The sequence below is a fragment of the Carcharhinus amblyrhynchos genome, chromosome 8, assembly GCF_965287045.1.
Source record: "Carcharhinus amblyrhynchos chromosome 8, sCarAmb.v2.hapA, whole genome shotgun sequence".
In the NCBI taxonomy this organism is placed as follows: domain Eukaryota; kingdom Metazoa; phylum Chordata; class Chondrichthyes; order Carcharhiniformes; family Carcharhinidae; genus Carcharhinus; species Carcharhinus amblyrhynchos.
This window is the reverse complement of record NC_137331.1, coordinates 98,892,485-98,916,046: the sequence shown is the minus strand read 5'-3', so window position 1 is coordinate 98,916,046 and position 23,562 is coordinate 98,892,485. Positions and strand designations below refer to the sequence as shown.

The 23,562-nt window shown below is 41.6% G+C and overlaps 1 protein-coding gene across 3 annotated transcripts in view; it reads right to left on the bottom strand.

The window, feature by feature from the left end:
• Positions 1 to 2,035: 2,035 nt before the first annotated feature.
• phf20l1 (PHD finger protein 20 like 1) overlaps positions 2,036 to 23,562 on the bottom strand; it is a 120,628-nt gene continuing 99,101 nt past the window's right edge. For 2 of the 3 annotated variants that reach the window (XM_080194558.1, XM_080194560.1), the window contains 7 exons: positions 18,294 to 18,491; positions 16,624 to 16,805; positions 13,578 to 13,677; positions 8,279 to 8,474; positions 6,574 to 6,940; positions 3,578 to 3,755; positions 2,036 to 2,193 (listed from right to left, as the gene is read on the bottom strand). In XM_080194558.1, coding sequence (XP_080050684.1) covers positions 2,051 to 2,193; positions 3,578 to 3,755; positions 6,574 to 6,940; positions 8,279 to 8,474; positions 13,578 to 13,677; positions 16,624 to 16,805; positions 18,294 to 18,491 — 1,364 coding nt within the window. In that variant the 3' untranslated portion in view covers positions 2,036 to 2,050. The remainder of the gene's footprint in view (positions 2,194 to 3,577; positions 3,756 to 6,573; positions 6,941 to 8,278; positions 8,475 to 13,577; positions 13,678 to 16,623; positions 16,806 to 18,293; positions 18,492 to 23,562) is intronic. The other variant, XM_080194559.1, reaches the window with a different exon arrangement.

Genomic DNA, 23,562 nt, shown 5'->3' with positions numbered 1-23,562 from the left:
CTTAGTGAATTGTTTTATACAGAGAAATGAAATGAGAAGGAGAGGAACTTCAGCTTCCAGAACTTTATACACATAAGCCAAATATACACTTTGTTGAGATATACACACAGTCAACACACACCCTGATAGCAAATATATCCGGCCTGGCACACAATTTCTTTTTTGTTATAGTTTGTGTTTTCTTGAACAACAGCAGCTGAATATTATTGGCAGGTACAAACAGTGAAACCTATCCTGCAACACTGTACCCTTTATAAACTGATTTTATTTATACTACTTTCAAATTTCACGTGTGGGATTTCATGACCTCGCTCGGGCCAGACTGGAAAATCCTGCCCGAGATTAACGGATATTTCCATCGTCTGTCCCTCGCTTGCTCCAATTCTGTGGCAGGCGGGGTGGTAGAATTCTGGCGCACATCTCCCTTTTGATTTAACTATGCTAAATTTGCGGTTGTTGCACAGAACATGGTTACAGATGTGGGTCTCAATCAATCGTTTCTTGTGCAACACGCGTCAGCGAGCCCTTTTACGGGTTTCTGCTTGCAATCAATCCCCTGATTCAATGCACTTTCCTGACTCCACCTGTTTTGCATGCCTTTAATTCTAAGCACCAATTTGAGAAACAAGTTAATTGTGGGTATACAAAATACGTGTTTCGGGCTGAAAAAGGATTCAGGAAGGTCAGCATAGACAGATGAATTTTGTTTGAGTATTCTCCTACCTGCCGGTGACTTGGTGCTTGGATCCAAATGGCAGCATGAGCAAGTGCTCCATGCAGATTGATGGGTATTTTTCAACATAACTGGGGTGCAGGCTGTCTATTTACAAACCAACTTCTCAGTCTGGATTCCTCAAGATATTTTGTTATACAAGATTATCCCATACAAAGCTACAGACTCACCATAATGGAGAAGCTCAGATCTTTACAAATTGCTTACATTTTGCAAAACAATCTTGGATCTGGATGGGTGCAAAATGTCAAAGTCTCCTGCAATACTGTACACCTTATACATTTTATTTGCACTACCATTAAGTTTCAAGTGCTAATTGCTATACGTTTGTGACTGTTATAGAATGATTTCACAGGGATTCCACAGTCAAATCTTCCAACACAAATTGTGGACCCTCAACGAAGGTCTGTTTTCTCTACCTTCTGCTCCTCCCCTTCCCCCACTCTCGAAATAACAAAGCATTTCTATATATTTCATCAGGGTTTCCTTTTTCTTTCCATATGAGCAGTAAGTACTGTGTTGAGATTCACATTGGATTTAAGATTTGGCTGCTGGGGACTGCAGTAGTTGGAAAGTTGCATGCCCACATCGTCAAATCACTTCTGCCTAAATTGTTCCTGAGACAACTTAGTCAACTTACTACAAAAAAATAATTAATATCACTGCGGTGATTTAAAAGGCTCGATTTGAGCCCATAAGCTGCTCATCTCTGCATTATTTCATTGCCTATCAGATCATTAAGTTATTAACCAGGGAAGTGCTTTATTCTTCGGCACCTGATTTCAGGAGCTGCACTCTTCTGATATCTTTCTAGCCTTTGTGATAACAAATGCCAGGGTCAGTTACGCTCAATTACAAATAGCTGTTGATCCCACTTGTGTTATCCCACTTCTATTGCTTATTTAGCAGTCAAGGTCCATTCCACAACGTTACTGAGGAAGTCACAACCAGTTAGGAAGGAGCGTGTGCACACTTGATCAGTGATTCTGATGCTCTATATGTGCTGTATGCAAGGGCTCACAGCATAATGGGATCACTTTATGTTGGCAAGTGCTGTGAATGAAAGTGAAGCTCTGCCTTAAGCCTGATGCTATTGGAGGTCTCAGACATCCATTTTTTTTTTCAATCCAGTCTCTTCCTTGCCTCCAAGTCTGCTATTAGAACTTAAATCCTTCTGCACACAAGTCGTAGAAACATTAGCTTCTCAAAGGTTCTACTCTACTTCCATTGTGTGGTTCCAATCTTTTTCCATCACCCCTCTGCCCCCATAATACCTCCCCCTCCCCCCACCTCTACCCCCAATCAGTTATCATTTTCTCAAAGAGAGCAGCAGGTTGCCATTTGCTCCACTTTCGCCAGGTCTGTCAGGAGTTGTTTGATGTGGCGCTTCAGCTGTGGGAGTCGTGAAAGTGGTTCTGGTGGTACGAGATCCCCGGAAAAATCCAGCCAACTTTCCAAAACTAGGAGATGGCACAGGAGGAAGCAAGAAAAGAAAGAACAAAAATATTTGTTACATATTAAACAGAGGTTAAATAAACAAAAGGGAACTCAGAAGATTAAAATTAAACACACAATCAGTTTAACTATGAATAAAAGTGTTCAATAATTTTAATCATCATGTTTTGTTGGAATATCATTACTAACCCTGAGAGGAGAAAGTAGCTGTTACAGATTATTACTATTTTCTCTCCCACGGTGCTGAATACAGAAAGTTAACACCGAATATTGTCTTCAAATGAAAGAGAACTCATTCCCCCAGAAAAGCTATGGATGCTGGAACAATTTAAACTGTCTAGACTGAAATTTTAAAGGGTATATTTGATCCTAATGTCATACAATACTTCCTCTTGATATTATTTGTAGATAAATAGCAAAACCTGTGGGTTTTTAGGGAGCAGAGTTGCTTGGAGTGTGTATACTCCTCTGCAGTTCACAAATAAGTGGAAATAAGACAATATAACCAGGGCCAGACTGCACTTTGATAGCCCATCAAGTTTGGCAATTGTAAATTTAGATATAGTCATTTGACAGGGGAAAAAGATGACACACAAGTGTGATGCAAACTACGGTTTTGCATGCATGAGAAATCAGCAGAGCTGGGAAATCTGTATCTCGAGTCTGTTTTCCATCATTGCTCCATCTTCCTTAATACTCCCATCAACAAAAATCTATCAATTTCAGTCTAGGCAATTTAAATCATTCCAGCATCTACAGTTCCTCTGGGGGAATGAGTTCCAGACTTCCACTAGTCTTTGTGTGAGAACCTTCCTGATTTCACGTCTAAACGACATAACTCTAATTTTAAGGTGGTGCCACATTGTTCTGGATTCCCCCACCAGAGAATCTACCCTATAAAATTTGCTTATAATTTTAAACAGCTAAATTAAGTTGAACAGCTCAATCTTCCGAACTTAATGGAACAAAAAACAAAAAATTATCCAATTTAACATTTAGAATTATTTAAGATGGTGCTGGAGAGAAGCACCTTCTTGCAAGCTGTCCCCAGGATACCCTCTAATTCTATCTTTTACTCTCATGGATACTTTCAAAACTCTAACTCTTTCAAACTCTCTAATAATGTCCTATTTAATGGACCTACCTTATATTAAGTTCATTTTTCTCTACACCTTAGCTATGATTGCAACACTATATTCCGCATCCTCTCTTTTCCCTCTACCCTATATGTACTCTACAAATGGATGTTTTGCCTGCATACCATGCAAGAAACATTACTTTTCACTGTATCCCAATACACTAATAAATCAAATCAAACACTCTGGTGAATCTGGTGCGTAATATATTAAAGCAAGAAGATTTATAGTGGTATTGCAGTGCTGATTTTACCATTCAGCTCTTTCTCTATGAAGTCCATTCTGCTGTTTACTTCATTTTGCACGGCCTCAATGTGCGTCAGTAGGTTCAGCTGCCACGGAAACTGTGGACTGACATGCTCCTCTCCTGCCACCCCATCACAGCTGCCATCATTTGAGACAGTAACCATCTCTTTAATCTCGGTAGGCCCCTGTTTGTTAGTGCAGTGATAGAGGAAAAAAATGGGTTACTGCAGTTAATTATGAGGAAAAGACTTAGCTCTGGTCAGAGAATGCCAATGGGGACAGCTCTATTTCTGCTTTCATAATAATTTCAGTTGATTTCAAAGAGCAGGACATTGTGTGAAGGCATACCAAGATGTGATATGCTGAATTTAATTTTGCATTGCACATCTACAGCAGAGTTCCCAGGTTTGATTGCTGGTCTGTGCTGAGCTACAGCACAGTGACGTTTTAGATGTTATGGTGAAAAATTAGCTCAGTAGCAACATCAGTGAAAGCAAATCCAAGCCGGCTGCTTTTGTATGATGTGAGTGTTGCTTGTCATTTACCAGCCCATGCCTGGGAGCTGTCCAGGTCTTGCTGCACATGGGAACAGGCTTCTTCATTATCTGAGGAATTGCAAACAGAGTTGAACATGGTGCTCTCTGACCTTACATCGAGTGTTGAACATGGAAACAGGCCTTTCCGTCGATGGGTTCATGTTATTGTTTATGCTTCATACAAATGGAAGGTCATCAAATGTCATGTCAGGGTAAAGTCTTCTTTTTATATGATTAAACAGCTCAGCAGGGACATTGGGAACTCATCCCCGTTGTTACAAAAAAAAAACCCAGAAATGGAAAAAAATAAAAGTCTAAAGTTTTAAAGTTTAGTTATTAGCCGCAAGTAGGCTTACATTCACACTGCAATGAAGTTACTGTGAAAATTCCCCAGTCGCCACACTCCGGCGCCTGTTCAGGTACACTGAGGGAGAATTTAGCATGGCCAATGCACTTAAGCAGCACGTCTTTGGGACTGTGGGAGGAAACCGGAGCACTCTGAGGAACCCCACGCAGATATGGGGAGAACGTGCAAACTCCACACAGACAGTGACTCAAGCCAGGAATTGAAACCGGGTCCCTGGCACTGTGAGGCAGCGGTACTAACATTCTGTCTCATCTGTCCTATTGAAGTTTTGTTACCTTTCCCTCAATTCTCCTCTTTCTGCATTCACCAATAGTCCTGAACTAAACACATGGCAAACACTTGATGATTGAAGTGTGTCACTTGAGTGGAGTCTAACTATTGGTCCAGAAGTTGACACTCAATGCAAAGTACTGGAGTGCAGTAATCTAAACAGTAAGCGTCATGTAACTGCGTCTTTATAAACAAAAGTAATGATTTGCAAAAATGCTAATTAAAACAAAATAGTGCTGGAAAAACTCATGAGGTCTGGCAGAATCCTTACAGAGAGAAACAGAGTTACTCACAGAATGCTTACAATGCAGAAGAATTTGGCCCATCGAGGCTATACTGATAATAATCCTCTGTCCCCATAACCCCACGTATTTACCCTGCTTGTCCCCCTGACAATAAGATGCAATTTGGCTTGGCTAATCAACCTTACCTACACATCACTGAACTGTGGAAGGAAACTGGAGTGCCTGGAGGAACCCTGTGGGTTCTGGCCATTCACATTGGCGGGGTTTTACAGTCCCACCAATGATGCAATCCTCATCGTGGGATTCACAGTGGCGAGGGTTATGTGCAAAGGGAAAGCCCATTGCCAAGGTGGGACCAGAAGATCCAGCTGCCAGCCACTGGCAAGTTGCCCTCTATCACTGAAGAACTGTGGGTAAGGTGGCAGGTGGGTGAGATGGGCCAGAAGTATTCAGGTCAGGTGCAGTAGTCAGGTAAGAGCTCATCAGGCCACAGAACAGGTAGTTGGGAGTTAGCATTGGTCGGGAGGTGTAGGTAGGTTGAGGTAGGCAAGTAGACAGTATTCCGTAACACTCTTAACTTGTGTTTTGAAGAGGTAGGACAGGCTTTGGGAGTCAGGAGGTGAGTTACTCTCCACAGAATTCCCAGCCTCTGATTGAACTTGTAGCCACTGTATTTATATGGCTAGTCTAGTTCAGTTTCTTGTCAACGGTAACAGCTAGGATGTTGACAGCAGAAGATTAAGCACCATCCAGGATAAAACAGCCCCACTGATTGGCACCCCATTCACCACCTTAAATATTCACTGCCTCCACCACTGATGCACCATGGCAGCAGGGTGTGTACCATCTGCTAAACCAAGCCCCCTTGACAACATCTTCAAAACCCGCAATAGGACAATGGAGTAGAGCACCCCTTGCAAGTTCCCCTCCAAACCACACATCATCCTGGCTTGGAACTATATTGCCATTTGTTCACTGTTGCTGGCTCAAAATGGTTCAAGAAGTTGTCTTATCACCACCAGCTCAAGGGCAATAAATGCTGAAATAGTAAATTTTTAAAAATCCAACTTCAAAGGAATCATGGTTGAGTGCAATTCATCCAATCTCCAGATTTAAAAGCAGGAAAGTGACCAATAGTGGAAAACCTGCTTGATGGTCTCCCTAACCCAGAGCACTGAGGAAAATTGTCGGACACCCCAGCTTAAATTCGCTAACTCAGCATGGGCCAGAGATTCTGTTTCCCACTTTAAAATTCTCATCTTTGTGTTTAAATCCCTCCATGGTCTCACCCCTTGCTACTGTTGCAACCTTCTCTTTCACAAGTTAGGCATTCACTATTTTCTAATCAGCCTTCCTTGAAGCATCTTGGGTTTTTTTTATGAAAGGTAAGGGATACTATACAAATGCCAGCTCTTGCCTGGAGTAGCAATTGTATTAAAAATGATGCTGAAGGCTTGTCCAGTAGGGATGCCTCTCAGTTGATGCAGTTAATGTACAGGAACCAAATTGCAAGCAACATCGAGAAACTTAAAGAGCAGGTAAAACACAATCATGGACTACCAAAAACAGCAATGAAGCAACATACCTGTCCAGGTGGGCTGTCCTCTTCCTCAATAGTGTGTCTTTCAGCTGCCTTGAATGTAGGGCTCTGATCTTCTTCATGTTCTAAACTATTAGTATCTTCACCCTCTGAGCTGTCTTGATCTATTGTGGCATTCTGCTCTAAGCTGCAGCCCTGAGGCTTCTGATAGCTGTGCTCACTGGTGATGTAGGTTCCCTCTGCCTTTTGGCTGGGACTTGATCTTTCTTTATGTCTCTGACTATGACAGGTGTTTTCAGGCTGCTGGAGACCGTCGGCATGTTCTGTGTCCTTCTTTTCTCCTGTAGTTTGCCCTTGAGTAGATTTGATGCATGACTGGGCCCAGAGATGTAGATCAGGGTGCTTTTTGCTCCTTGAGGTTGAAAGGACAGGAAGATGTTATACCACTCTATATAAGACTGAGTGAAGACAATGACCTGTATTGCAACATCTTTTGTACATACCATAATTGTAGCCTGTTCAACTGTAACATCAAGACATAGCAGCACGTCCCCAACACAGATCGGCCCAATTCAGTTTGCATTTCACTCAAGACAACCATGGTAGTTGGTCAGAGTAAAAAAAAAATCATACTTCACTAGGAGCTGTTTGGTAGAGTTTGAGGTATGTTGCTAGTATATAATAGACTGAAATCATATTCCAAATTTAATTTTTAGGAATGTTTAGTCTACAAATAAAAATATACAGCAACGTGATGACTTCTCTGCCTACAACCTGCAGACAGGTCATAAACCACATCTGAAGAATGAGAGAAGTTTCCTGCCACTCGCTAACATTCTCTAATAATAAAGGCAAAACACTGTAAATGCTGGAATTTGACAGAAAATGCTGGGAAAATTGAGCAGGTCTGGCAGCACAGGTGGAGAAAGAAAATAGAGTTAATGTTTCGGGAGCTCTGAAGAAGAGTCATACAAACTCAAAACGTTAACGCTTTTATCTTTCCCTACAAGCTGAGCTCTTCCAACATTTTCTGTTTCTGTTGCTAACTGCTGTGTAAGTTCTGTGTAGTTCTATTTTGTATTCACGGTACAAGATGAGAGGGGATCTTATTGAAACTTACAGGAAACTGCAAGGCCTGGATAGAGTGGACATGGACAGGATGCTTTCACTAGTAGGAAAAACTAGAACCAGAGGGCACAACCTCAGGCTAAAGGGACGATCCTTTAAAACAGAGATGAGGAGGAATTTCTGCAGCCAGAGAGTGGTGAGTCTGTGGAACTCTTTGCCGCAAAAGGTTATGGAGGTCAGGTCATTGAATAACCTTGAGACAGAGAGAGATAGGTTCTTGATTAATAAGAGAATCAGGGGTTATGGGGAAAAGGCAGGAGAATGGGGATGAGAAAAATATCAGCCATGATTGAATGGCAGAGCAGACTCGATGGGCCAAGTGACCTAATTCTGTTCCTATATCTCATGGTCTTATTTACATTGGTGCAAACAGTTTGAACTTCATGCTGACACTAAACCTGTATCATGCAAAGTCAGTGTTACGATCCAAACTGATAACACAGCAAAGTGCTTATTCCTCCAAAAACAAATCTGACTTCTCTCTCTTTGTGTAGTAGGCTAGGCCTTGACTCTGGATTCAGGGAGCATCCAAACAGCTGCAGCTTGGATACAAAGCCAAACCCTGTTATCACTGATGCTACAATCGATGCGTTGCAATGCCTATGTTGTTATGTATACTTACTGGAGGGTATTGATTTTCATTTGAAGCCCATGGAGCACTTCAGTCACACTGTACACATCAGCCAGGAGCTGGTGTGTTGAGACTATTTTTTTAGCATTCTGCTGGGAATAATTCTCCTTCAGGAAGGACAGCCCATACATATATCCGTTTTTTAACCATTCCTTGTCGTAGCAATATTTGGCACGCCATTTCTGACCTTCAGGGATAAAGAACATTGCATTCATGTAACATCTCGCTTATATAACCAGGACGCCTTGAAACACTTCACATTCAATGAACTATCGCTGAAGACCTTGGAAAGTGTACAGAGGATATTTACTAGCATCCCCAGGGATTAGGGACTTCAGTTATGCAGAGAGATTTGGGATTATTCTGCTTGAGCATATATAGGAAAATTTAATAGAGGTGTACAAAATTATGAAACATCCTGACATTGTCAATAAGGAGAAACTGTTTCCACTGGTAACCAAAAGACACAGATTTAAGATAATTGGCAAAAGAATCAGAGGGGCCTAGAAGGGAATTTTTTTATGCAGAGAATTATGGTGATCTGAAATGCACGGCATGAAAGGAGAGTAGAGGCAAATTTAATAGTAACTTCCAACATGCAAATTTGCAGGAATACAGTAAGGGATTATAGCTAAGGATTGCTCTTTCAAAGAATAGGACAGGCATGATGACCTGAATGGCCTTCTTCTTTACTGAAAGTCTAGTCACTGTTATTATAACAAACTAATTAATGTATATCATCCTGCAAACAGCAAATGAGACGAACTCTCAGATGAACTGTTTTCAGATGGAATTAAGGGAAAATTGTTGGCCAGGATTTTGAGAAAACTTTGTGCTTTGTCTTCCCAGTCATGTCATAAAATCTTTAATATTCATGGAGAGAGGGGAGATAGAATCATAGAATCCCTACACTGCAGAAGGAGGCCATTCAGCCCATTGAACCTGCACTGACAACAACCCCACCCAGACCCCATCCTCGTAACTCCGCATATTTACCCTGCTAATCTCCCCGACGTTAAGGGCAATTTAGCATGGCCAATCAACCTAACCCACATATCTTTGGATTTACAACAGTACTTATTTATCTATACAAAATACCTGCTTGTCATTGGGGAACAGTAGAGAGTTAGAGATTTGTTGTTAACTGTCTGATGTTTTATTCTTTAATTGGACTCTAAAAAAAGACCGGGGGAAAGGGTGGTGCTCAAACCATGTTGTCCAAGCCACTTCCGTACATTGTTAGGAGGAAGGAATCTTTGCTTTCCCCAGAATGGCTTCAATCACTGGAATAGAAGCTATGGAGCCTGACCAGCACCAGAGCTAATCTGATGCTGCCTGACCTCAAGAAAGTACTGACTCCATACACTGCATAGCAGGTTTTTGCTATGTTAAGACATTTGATCTTTTGCTAGAATTTTATAGGCATTGCTTTTATAAAAAAAGTGGCAGCATAAATGAACAAAATCTTATCTCCTTGTCTTTTCCTTTTAAAGATCTCACATGAAAATATAAATCTGTCAGTAACTGAGTAATCGCACTTAAAACACTTGCTGTTTGATTACTACCATAGGTATAATTTTTCTCATTCTTTTAAAAGTAGTTCAACCTTCACAAACTATTAGGATTTTCTATTTTATAAAAAAGTTAAAGTTGCCACAGTCCCAGATGACGATTGGCTGACTGATGGTGATTTAACCTGAGGATCACAAACCTCAGGCGAGGGACAAGGTTGAGAAGACAGAGCCTTGTGAATAACCTCATGCGGTATGGGAATTGAACTCATACTGTTGGTGTCATTCTGCAGCACGAACCAGTCAACCAGCCAACTGAGCTAAATGACTCCCCTTAATATGTCGAGTGAGGGGCTGGGGGCGGAATTTAGAGTACTGCGTCCAGTTCTGATTGCCTTACTACAGGAAGGACATGGAGACTCTGGAGAGAGTGGAGAGGAGGTTTACCAGGATGTTGCTTGGTATGGAAGGACTGGGTTATGAGGAAAGATTGAGCAAATTGGGGCTGTTTTCCCTTGAAAGACGGCTACTGAGGGGGGATCTAATAGAGGTATGTAAGATTATGAAGGGTATAGATAGAGTACATGACGTGGATATGCCGGCGTTGGACTGGGGTAAACACAGTAAAAAGTCTGACAACACCAGGTTTTAGTCCAACCGATTTATTTGATAGTAAACTCACTAGCTTTCGAGGGGATTCCCTCTTCTTAGAGGGAAAGTTGTCAGACTTTTTACCATAGATAGAGTAAACAGAGGTAAGCTATTTCCTATGTTAGAGACACACAGTACGAGGGGCCACAGGCTTAGGGTGAGGTATAACACGGCTATTAGGGGGAGGTTTTTCACACAGAGGGTAGTGGGGGTATGGAATGCTCTGCCAAGCAAGGTGGTGGAGGCAGGAATGCTGGAGTTGTTTAAGAGTAACTTAGGCACATGAGTGGGTTGGAGATGGGAGGATCTAGGAGATTGCTTTAAATAAGGTTCATTGGGACGTCCCTGGTGATGTAAAAGTATGTGGTACGATACTAATGTTTTTCTCTTTTAATTCACAGGTTTTAAGTCGGTCTGCCTTGTTGTCCAATGAAGGGCATACACACGATGGGTCGTACTTGGGCTGCTGTTGAATGTTCGAGAGTAGCCTAGCGCTTCATGTCGTTAGTGTGTGCTTAAATGGGACCAGATGCTGGGCAACACGACAGCTCAGTGACTATCACTGTTTGCTGTGCAGACACATGGATTTGGGCCAGTGTCTGTGGGAGTTTGTGCGTTCTCCCCGTGTTTGCGTGGGTTTTCTCCGGGTGCTCTGGTTTCCTCCCACACCCCAAAGATGTGCTATTAGGCTGATTGGAAGATTGGAAGTAATAAATTGTCCCTAAATTAGTTTCCCTCAATGTGGAATGCCATAAACAATTGATAAGGGTCATGGGTGGAGAGGGGTCTGGTAATGTTAAAATGGCGGCACGGGCTCGTTGGGCCAAAGGGCCTGTTTCCCGGGCTGTTTTTGTTCTTTTTTTGTTCTTTGAATTATTTGATAAAGCAGTTCTTTTTTAAAGGATATGTAATAGGTATCTTTGTTGAATAAACTTCCTGCTCTCTGGTACTTAAACTTCATTCTGCACAACAGCCTTAAGTGTTCTACTAGTGCTTCTGACCGTATGTCCTCCGAATCACAATTATTACCTGCTTTTTCCCCTGGCCTCAGGTCATCCAAAACCCTCACTCATTTTTGTAGTACCTCCAGACTCAATTATTCCATTCCTCTCCTCAATTCTGAAATTTTTATCCTGAAAGCCACCTCACCTTCTCGACTTGTGTCACCTAACAACCCTGCAAAGTATCTGCAAGGGGATGAAGTACAAAAGCAGGGAAGTCTTGTTACAATGGGGAGAGACTTCAGGGTGTTCCAATGCAGAGGAATCTGGGTGTCCTCATTCATGAGTGACAAGAAGCTAGCATGCAGTACAGCAGATAATAAAGAAAGTGAATGGAATGTGGGCATTTACAGCTAAAGGAATAAAACATAAGGATAATGAAGTATTGTTGCAACTATACAAAACATTGGTGAGACTCCACCTGGATTATTGTGCACTGTTTTGGTCCCCTTATTTGAGGAAAGATGTAGTGGCTTTGGAGGCAGTCCAGAGGAGGTTCACTAGATTGATTCCAGAGATGAGGGGTTTGTCGTATGAAGAAAGATTGTAGAGTAGGCATATGCTGTCTGGAATTTAGAAGACTGAGGGAGATCAAATTGAGGTATACAAGATGATAAAAGGTATGGATAAAATCGACATGGAGCAGATGCTTCCTCTTGTAGGGCATTCTAGGATGAGAGGTCATAGTCTTAGGATAAGGAGTAGCAAATTTAAAACAGAGTTGAGGAGGAACTACTTCTCCTGAAGGGTTGTGAATCTGTGAAATTCGCTATCTCAAAGTGCGGTCAATGCTGGGACAGTGAGTAAATTTAAGGAGGTGTTAGGCAGATTTTTAACTGATAATGGGTTGAAGGGTTATAGGGGAAAGGCAGGAAAATAGGGATGAGGAGCATATCAGCCATGATTTAATGGCAGAGCAGATTCGATGGACCGAATGGCCTAATTCTGCTGCTTTATCTTATTGCCTTATAATTGTACAGGACATTGATGAGGCCACAGGTAGAGTACCGAGTACAATTTTGACTCATTTAACAAAGGACGTACTTGCATTGGAGGCTGTTTAAAGAAGGCTCATAAGGTTGATTCCTGGGATAAAGGGATTGCCTTGTGAGGAAAGGTTGAACAGATTGGGTCTTTACCTACTGAAGTTTAGAAGAACGAGAGGTGATCTTATTGAAGATATGAATACTGGCACTGAATAGAGATCAGGTGGCTTAACCTTTCCAATAAAAGAATAAATGAAAAATGAAATTTTTATCAGTGGAGAAAATTACATTTTTGAAATTATAATTTCATTGGGAATGTAATCAAAAATCTGAAACCTTTTGCAAGGTGAGAACTAAAAGCAAAACACTGCGGACGGTAGAGATCTCAAATAAAAATTGCTGGAAATATTCAAGCAGTTTCTGTGGAGAGAGAAATAAGTTCATGTTTCAGGTTGAGAACCGTTCATCAGAACAAAAGTTAATTCTGTTTCTCGCCACAGACGCTGCCTGACCTGCTAAGTATTTCCAGCATTGCCTGTTCTTATTTTGTATAAGAACCACGTGCAATAATTTTTAATTTTCTTTGTTCTTTCCGGAAGGATAGGGGGTTTTACTTCAGTCGGGCAGCATAGTCGGTGCAGGCTTAGAGGGCCGAAGGGCCTGTTCCTGTATTGGAATTTTCTTCGATCTTAATACTGCACAACTTGGTAAGATGCACTGGCCATGCTAAATTCTCCCTCAATGTACCCAAACAAGTGCCGGAGTGTGGTGATGAGAGGATTTTCACAGCAATTTCATTGTTTATTAGTGTCACAATAAGGTTACTTGTGACACTAATAAACAAATCTTAAACTTTCATGATTTCATCAGGACATTTAAAGCCAGTATAGACAGTAATTTTTCCTTCATCAGTCTGTTAACCAATGTACTTAAATGATTAGCTTTGAATAGATAGGCAAGTATTCAAAATTATTTTATCTTGTGTATCATCTTTTGAGGTAAACAAATGGCTAGCCAGTGAAACAGCGATGAGTTAAAATATAATTAAGGATCTGGTTTAGGTGCATTTCCAAAATAACTGCAGAAACAATTATTTTTATTCGAGATGCAGCAACAACTTAAATCCAGTATTAGCAGATACCTGGAGGATCCCGGCAGATGTAGCAGATATACTGGTCTGGAATGCTGTCTTCCAGTAGCCCCATACAGATGCTGTGCTGCCAGCAAAGGCACTCTTCACACTTCAAGAGGGTAGGAGACAGCAAAAAATAAAACACAAAAGAAATTCAAATGGAGCAAAAAAAAACACAAGAAAATAATGACATGTTAAAATGCAGTATAATATCATTTCATTCCTAGTTTGTGCTTTCAAACTCACCGCTAGGCCACCTCATCTCAATTTTTCCCTCAGAAAATACTTATACATGCTTGGGCATACCATTACTAAGGCCTGAAAAACAGCATCAGCTACCCAAAAGGAACAAATACAGAGCAAACATACATATGCATATTGGTACTGCAGGGCTTTATGGAAAGAGGAGTGTGAGTGTATTTGGATAAATCTCTCAAAGAGCTTACACAGGCAGAATGGGTCAAATGTCCACATCTGTGCTGAATCCATATTATGTAACATATTTTATATATATATAATATATAAGCACATTGCTTTGATTTGATTTATTGTCACATGTATCAACATACAGTAAAAAAATATGATTTCTTGTACACTATACAGACAAAGCATTGAGAAGGAAATGAAAGAGTGCAGAATGTAACATTACAACCATAGCTAGGGGTGTAGAGAACGATTAACTTAATGCAAGGTCCATTCAAAAGTCTGACAGCAGCAGGGAAGAAGCTGTTCTTGAGTTGGTTGGTACGTGACTTCAGGCTTCTGCATCTTTTTCCCGACAGAAGGCGGTGGAAGAGAGAATGTCCGGGGTCCTTAATTATGCTGGCTGCTTTGCCGAGGCAGCAGGAAGCATAGACAGAGTCAATGGATGGGAGGCTGGTTTACGTGATGGGTTGGGCTACATTCACGACCTTTTGTAATTTCTTGTGGTCTTGGACAGAGCAGGAGCCATACCAAGCTGTGATACAACCAGAAAGAATGCTTTCTATGGTGCATCTGTAAAAGTTGGAGACAGGTGTAGCTGACATGAAAGGAGAGGTGATGGTAGATTTTCTTAACTATAATGTCAGCATGGGGGAACCAGGACAGGTCACTGCCTTGCAAATTTTATAACATAGATGATAAAGTTTATAAGAAAGTGCGATTATATGTGTGACATGTCTGGTTCTAAATAAATATCTAAAGGCCTTGAGGACACATCCTTTAATCTTCACAACATATAAGGAAAAAACTGAGGATGCTGGAAACCTGAAACAGAACTAGAAAATGCTGGAAATCATAGAATGGTTACAGCACAGAAAGCGATGTCCATGCAGACTCTCTGCAAGAGTGACCCAGCTTGTCCCACACCCCCATCCTTTTCCGCACAGGCCTGTAAAATCTTTGTCTTCATTATAATTATCTCATTCTCTTCTAAATGCCACAGTTGAATCTGACTCGACCGCACACTCAGATAGTGCATTCCAGATTCTAACATTCACTGCGTAAAAAAAAGTTTCTTCCTCAAGTTGCCTTCGACCTTTTTGCCAATCACCATTCATAAATCGGTGTCCTCTGACTCTCGACACTTCCGCCAATGGGAGCTGTTTCTTCCTAACTATTCTGCTTGGACCCCTCAGAATTTTGAACACCTCTATCAAATCTCTTAACCTTCTCTTCTGCAAGGAGTACAACTCCAGTTTCTCCATCTAATTTAAGTCCCGCATCCCTGGGACCATTCTCATAATTATTTTCCGCACTCTCTCTAATGCCTTCACATCCTTTCTAAAGAGTGCTGCCCAGAATTGGACACAAAGTTCTACTTGGGGACCAAAGGTGTTGTAGAAAGATTTGCCATAACTTCCTTGCTTTTGTAACCCATACCTCTATTTATAAAGCCCAGGTTCCTGTATTAAGCGTTGTGCCATTAATCACTTTCCCAAGCTGGCCTACCATCTTCAACAGTTTCTGCACATGTACTCTAGGTCTCTTTGTTCCTGAGTTCCTTTCAGAATTGTTCCCATTATTTTGTATGGCCTCTCCTGGTTCTTCCAACTTAAATGTACTGCTTCACATTTCTCTGTGTTTAATTTCATCCGTTGCAAATTCATCCATTCCACAGTCTATAACTTTTTGAAGTCAATGCCTATCCTCTCATAGTTCATAACACCTCCAAGTGGGGTGAGGTGCTACCAAACTGATCTCTCATGTTAGCTAACACTACAAAAATAGATTATTTAACTATTCATTTCATTTGGTGTTTGTGGAACTTTGTTATGTACAAGTTGGCTGTCGTATTGGTTACTCCGCCTCCAATGTCTGTGATATTGTTTGGAATGTCCTGAGGCTGGAAGAAAAATATTTCTTTATTTTAAAAATCACTTTCACACTGCTCAGAATCTTCACCATGAATCACCCCAACTCAATCTATCTGACAACATCACTCATTTTTTGAGAGAGAGAGAGAAAGGAAGTTCTGGAACTTTTTGACAGACATTTACTGATTACAGCTTGGTATGGCTCCTGCTCTGTCCAAGACAGGCAAGAAACTACAAAAGGTCATGAATGTAGCCCAATCCATCACGCAAAACAACCTCCCATCCATTGACTTTGTCTACATTTCCTGCTGCTTCAGTAAAGCAGCCAGCATAATTAAGGACCCCATGCACCCAGGACATTCTCTCTTCCAACTTCTTCCATCAGAAAAAAGATACAAAAGTCTGAGGTCATGTACTCAAGACCAGCTTTTTCCCTGCTGCCTTCAGACTTGAATGGACTTACTTGCATTAAGTTGATCTTTCTCTACACCCTAGTTATAACTGTAACACTACATTCTGCACTCTATTATTTCCTTCTCAATGAACAGTACGTTTTGGCTTTATAGTGCGCAAGAAACAATAGTTTTCACAGTACGTTAACACATGACAATAATAAATCAAATCAAATCGAATCAATTGTGCACCTAAAGACAATCAGCAGCTTAGGCCTGAAAAGACATAGTGCCAAAGCACAAGCATAGCATACGGATGCCAAAAGTGAACAAAAACATGTTGAGACATTAAAACCTTTTGACCACCTGAATCATGAATCCATTTTCTTCATCCATTCCGCAGACACATCGCACTGTTGCATTGCTATCGTTGTCCTCCTCAGACTCCTCTGGATTGGTTGAGATGTCCAGATCCTGACTATAATCTTCGCTCATCAGTGCGCTCTCCGTTGAGGAACCATCAAAAAACTCATCATCAGAAACAGCTGCTGAATAAAAGTGCAATAAAACTACCTCCAGGTATCACTCGTCATAAGAATCTGTACAAATCTCAATCCAGTTTAGATAACAAATTGCCAAATATTTACAAATGGAGAAAGCTCAACCAGCCTGTTCCTTTCTCTCACATTTCTATCCACAATAAGCTACCATCCCACTGTAATTTGATAAGGAGGCAATAGAGGAGCAATCATTTGCAAAAATTGTGTCCAAATATATTTTGTGCACTGACAGCTGCAGTATACTATGTGATTTGTGGCATTTGAATCTGTAGCTAATATCAGGTTAAATATGGATCTCAGTGAAACAACATCACAGTCACATATGAAATTTATACCCATCTCATTGTTAAAGGATGGACTAAAACCCACAGACGATAAGGTTTGCAGAAAACTCATCTTCATGTTTCACCATGGACACTGAAGTCAGTGGGTGTTACAAATATTGATCCCATCAACCTTTTATTGTATCATGATGGCTGGCTCCTCACCCAAACACCAAGATCCGACTGCCTCGAATCTCAAAGTATAAAAAAAGGAACAGAACATTTATGGATCTAACACACCACCTTATTTGGAAAACAATTAACAGATTATGTAGATAAGGCAGCAATATCTGTTGCCTGCTCTTAAAATAAGAATCATCTCTTCTGAGGCACACACCAGCAGGAAGCCATTAAATTGGCTGCAGTCAACTAAGGTAATGAATAGCTTCTGAAAGTGGGAGGACTCTCTCCAACCCGTGCCAACTTCAATTTCACCTGAGAGCCATCCTCCTGGCAGTTGAACAGCAGAAACCTCACAATTACAGAGAATCCTCAGCTTTTCAACTCCATCACTCCAACCGAAACATCAACTCATCAAAGAAACCGCAGGCCTGCCACAAAAGAGACTGAAACAATCCCAAGTTGTAACTGTATTGTGTTTTTCTTCATCCATACCTAAGTTTTGTGTGAATGACAGGTTGTGTGATATTGCGCTTTTAAATCTGATTGGAACAGAGAAGACTGATGGGTGACCTGATCGAGGTGTACAAAATTATGAGGGACATGGACAGAATGGATAGAGAGTAGCTGTTCCTCTTAGCTGAATAGTCAATCACAAGAGATCATAAGTTGAAGGTGAAGGGCAGCAGATTTAGGGGGAAATGAGTAAAAACCTTTTTACCCAAAGAGTGGTGACGCTCTGGAGTGCACTACGTGGGAGAGTGGTGGAGGTGGGTTGCCTCAAAGTCTTTAAAAAGTACCTGGATGAGTGCTTGGCACATCATAAAATTTAAGGCTATGGGCCAAGCACTGGTAAAGGGGGTTAGGTAGGTTGGTTAGGTGATCTCACATGTTGGCGCAGATTCGATGGACCAAAAGGCCTCTTCTGCACTGTATGTATCTGTAATAATGCAGTCGCGTCCAAGAAATAGCAAACTATTATTTATTAATGAATACCAAAGACCCACTCATTCCATGTAACTTCAGCACTTACACTCATGTCTAGGAGTACGATCCATGCTTAGCTCCAGCAACGATCCAGAGGACAGAAGAGATTTTGGTGATAGGTATGCTGGTTTTACTACTGATCCACATCTCAAGGCAAGGGAACTTCCGGGTTTGGTTACGGGAGATGAACATCTTTCCAAAAATTCCAGGGAAATGTCTTTGAATCCTTCACACTCTGTAAGCTCTGAGAAAAACACAAAGTCAGTAAGTCAAAAAGAGCTGATTAGTTGAGTTAGGATAAAGACACTTGTAAATTTTCAACTTAAATCAATATCATTCAATTGCAAAGGTTTAGGAGCAGCAGATCTGCTGCATGCCATTCAACATTTTGAGCTTGTATCTTGAAAGCAGACAGAGTTTTCTGTCTGCTCTTCCGACAAAATGGATTCTATCGGGATTAGTTCATCTACTCATGACACTCAGATCAGATCCAGAACATAGAAGTTAATAAGCAGATTACTTAATTCTGATTCTGGCATAATGGCAGACTGCTGCATTCTTTACCTTATCCTTCCATGAGATGCCCTGAATGAAATACAAAGAGCCAAGATGGAATTTGTTGCCCTTCCTTTTTTGATAACCACAAGTCTTCTATGTTTCACATTACAAGAGGCTGAGAAAACAGGGCACATGAACCATATTTTGGTCCTAAGAGTTGACTGATTTAGTTACATTTATATTTCTTAGAAATATATATAGAAAATACAAGCAGGAGTTCACCATTCAGCCCTTCAGTCCTGCTTTGTCACTCATTATGATCATAACCGATCATCAAATTCAATATCCTGATCCCACCTTGCCACCATATCTCTTGATCCCTTTAGCCCCAAGAGCTATATCTAATTCCTTCTTGAAATCAAACAACGGTTTGGCCTTAACTACTTTCTGTGGTAGTGAATTACATAGATTCACCACTTTCTGGATGAAGGAATTTCTCCTCACCTCAACCCTAAAAGGTTTACCCCTTGTCCTCAAACTATGATCCCTAGTTCTGTTTCCCATCCGGAACATTCTTTCCGAATTTTCCACGTCTGTTAGAATTTCATAAATTTCTATGAGGTTACCTCTCACTCTTCTAAACTCCAATGAATGTAATCCTAACTGACTTAGTCCTGCCATCCCAGGAATCAGCCTGATAAACCTTCACTGCACTCCCTCTATAGCAAGAACATCCTTCCTCAGATAGAGACACCAAAACTACACATAAGACTCGAGTTGATCAAAGATAGTATCTATTCGCCTGATGTCTACATCACCCCCAGCAAAATCACAAATATGGCAGACCGATCAAAGATGAAGCTTCCAAGTATGTTGGCACTCATCAAACAGAGGTGATTTTGCTAGCCTAGGCACATTCACAGGACAGCAATCTGTAGGAGCTTCTCCTACTCAACTCACTTGGGGAAATGTTTCTATTTTCGCTGCCCATTCATGTACGTGACAGAGGAGTGAATTTTTCATTGGGATTTTTTTTAATGTTCAGCTGAGGGGGAGGAATGTTAGTGCAGGTGAGCGGAATACCGTTTCATATCGAATGCTGGAAATATGACATGGTTTTGATGCACAGTAACGCCATCGATTCTCTGTCCCAGGATTGTGTTTTTCCTATAGTTTATAGTGAGAGAAACAAACCACATTTGTTTCTCCCCCTACCCATACCTGCTCCAGGCATCCTAATAATTACTCTCTCACAAACAAAAAATTGGTAGTAAAGCTAGGAATCTTTCTTAGAGGGACTATTGCAGTGACTGATGCAGGTGATGTAACAAGAACTCCAAGTGCGTTGTTGTCTTATGACCTCTTGAAACTGGTTTGAAATGGTCTCAGCTCATTTAATTGCAACCTCCCACAGCTTGCTGAGGGGATGGGGTTTATCGCAGCATCAGGAAAGGTTGGAGTTGACCCTAAGTCCTAGAGGTAACTCAGCAATGTGCTCACCAACTACCCTATGCAGTCGTCTCCTGATTCTTGGAGATTTCTTGCAGTGGAACCAAAATTAAGGAGCAACAAACGTTCCATTCCCTACATCTCACCATGGCCGGGCATGCCTTTACCTGCCTGGTAACATGTCAATAAGGCATGAAAGAAATCACAAACTGTGTAATTCAAACTTCATTCTTTATACTAATTTAAAAATGGACTTAATTGAAGAGGAGGAGCTGGAGGGGGTCCCGGTTCAAACCCCAGCAAAGCTGCAAACAGAGCAAGTCCTGGCCAAAGTGCACAGAAAGAGTCTTCACTCTGTTCAAAAAATGCAAAGAAATTTGTAGCAGCCAATCAGGGCACATGATGTGCACATGAGGGACATGCCACCAATCAAACAAAACTCTTAAGCGGAGCACTGTAGCAGGTCAAAGACTGAAATGTGAGCATGACAGCAAGATGGGGAATTTAAATGGCAAGCGACAGGAAGGTCGGTGTCACGCGTGCGGACTGAGTGAAGCTGTTCCACAAAGTGGTCATCAAGTCTGTGTTCAGTCTCTCCAGTATAGAAAAAAGCACATTGTGAGCAGACAATATGGTAAACTAGTTTGAAAGAAGTACGAGTAAATGGTGGAGGGTGAACCTTTGAATACGATGACTGGTGGGATGGCAAATCAGGACAAGGATATCCCTATCATCGTCTGAGAGTGTGGGGGAAGGATGGAAAATGGGGCAGGCAAAATTAAGGGCTCCACCACCCCTGGATTCTCGGCTGAAGGAAAAAAGAAGACATGTTAGAAGTACTCTTTACAGAAGTGATGGTAACAAAGAAACTTAAGGAATGGAATGGAGTCCTTATAGAAAGTAGGCTGTCAGGAGATGTAATCAAGACAGCTGTGAGATTCAACGTGCTTGTAATTAATATTAGCAGACAGTCTATCAGAGGCTTGTCCAATCTCCGGCCCGTGGGTCAGAGGTGGTCCCGAGGCTCTTTGGTGCAGCCTACCATGTTGTTGGACTAATTTTGAAAAATGTTGCAAGCCTGATCATCCAATGGCAGGCTCATTTACCCATGCTTTTAGCTGTTGATAGATTAGGATTGGTGTACAGATGGATATCAATGTGCTCTTGGCCAGATGGAATGGTGACCTGACTCCTGATCATACTGAACCTGCTCCTGTAGTGGCTCTAACATGCTGAGCAGTGAACATCGTGTAAAAAAAAATAGCTTGATGTCAGGATATAATTTAAGAGTTTGCAGCAGTTCCCCTTGACTTGCCTGGAAGTTTATCACAAATCAGCAACCAATGCAGGTAGGGACCAGCCTGTGACTGGATAAGCCCAATGCAGTCAGTTGCCTGGAAAATATGAATTATTAACTGCAGCTTGGTAAACTCAGAAGCTACAACAGGCTGGTGGGGAGGTCGGAGTGATGACTGGGTGTGGCCCTGCCAGAGCTTGAAGTCAGAGTGTGAGTGTGTGTGTAAAAGAGGGCAGTGTATGTGTGGGACAGGGGGATGGCAGTGTGTGTGTGTGTGTGTGTGTGTGTGTGTGAGAGAGAGAGAGAGAGAGAGAGGAGGCAGTGTGTGTGGGACTGGGGGATGGCAGAGTGTGTATGTGGATGAGACTGTGCGCCTTACTCCCAATGTCATGATTCTCACTCACTCTCTGCACCCCATTCTAACACATTCATGCACCCGCTCACAGTGGCTGAGTGTAAGTAGCATCTGAGACTGAGGGAGCCGGACACACACACGCACACGCACACGCACACGCACACACACACACACACACACACACACGTACAAATTCTGGGCTCTCACCTGTTCAATTTTTATTAAGGATTCCTTTTTAACTCATCAGATTAATGTTCTTAAATTGCTTTACATTTGCTCAGAAATAGTTATCCTTTTTAACACCTCAACATTTTATGATAAATGCTGTCTCTGAGTTTTACTTAATAGCCCCTTGAGTGAGAAAAGACCTGAGTGAAAATGCTGACTGGCAGAGTGGGTGTGTGGGAATGAGTGATTGATCAGGTCAGGGAGTGACTGACAGGGTAAGTGGGTGGGGATGAGTGTGAGAGTGCCTTATGCCCAGTCTTAGTTTTCTCATTTAATTCCACTGCCATACACCAACACATGCCCACACATGTAGCCACATAGTCCCACCCAGATACACTGACCCTCCAACACTCTCGTCATTTTATTGCTTGCTTTTTTTTTTAACTTGAACAATTTATCACTACAGTATTGCTTTACATTTGTTCAGCAACTGTTTCTTTCCTTGAAACCTTAACTTCTTTGGAAACTCAGTTTACTGTTTTGCCAAACTTAAAGCTTTCAGAAATTTGCTCATTGGCCCTCAAGTAAGAAAAGTATGCAAATATGGCCCCCGGAGCGAAAAAGTTGGACAAGCCTGGTCTATCACCAGAAATGGAGTCAGAAAGGGCAGGGAAATATCGAGAGGTGAATCACAGAAAGCTCAGAGAGGGAAACTGGAAGCAAAGTTGATGAAATTTTCCAGGTCTGGATTAGAACACAAAGCACTGTACCAGAAAAAAAAGAGTAGTGAGAGGGAGCCTGAGTAGAGTAGGACTGGAACAAGGGATATTCCACATGCCCCACAAAAAGATAGGCATAACTGCCTATGTGGGTACCCATCACCGCATCTTTTATTTAGGGAAAATGAGTGGAGTAAAAGGAGAAATTGTACAATGAGAGAAGAGCTTCAGTCAGGCAGAGAAGGGTGACGATGGAAGGAGATTGTTCATGTCTGCATTCAAAGAAGAAGCAGGGAGCTCTCAAACCATCCTAATGGGGATGGAGATGTAGTGGAATTGGACTTCATAGTGAAAAGGAGGCAGTCAGGGCTAGGGAACTGGACACTGCTGTTACGATGTAGACCATCAGTTGAATCATGAATGTAAGTGGGAAGATACTGGACTAGCGGAGAGAAAATTGAGTCAAGATTGGAAGATAAAAGTTCAGTGGGCCAGAAACAGGCTGAAACAACCAAGACAGTTCTGGTTGTGGATTTTCGCAATGAAGAGAGGGGTTGAGAGTCTATGAGGACGGACGCTGTGGAGGGAAGATCCCTAGAGGAGGTGAGCTCAGCGACAGTCCTCGAAACAATGGTTTGATTTTCATTGATTTTCACATAACAGACTGCTATGTAAAGTTAAAGCACATGGGATTGCAGGTAATGTCTTGAGATGGATAGAAAACTGGTTAGCAGATAGGAAGCAAAGAGTTGGCATAAATGGGTCTTTTTCTGATTGGCAGGCAGTGATAAGTACGATTCCACAGGGATCTGTGCTAGGACCCCAATTG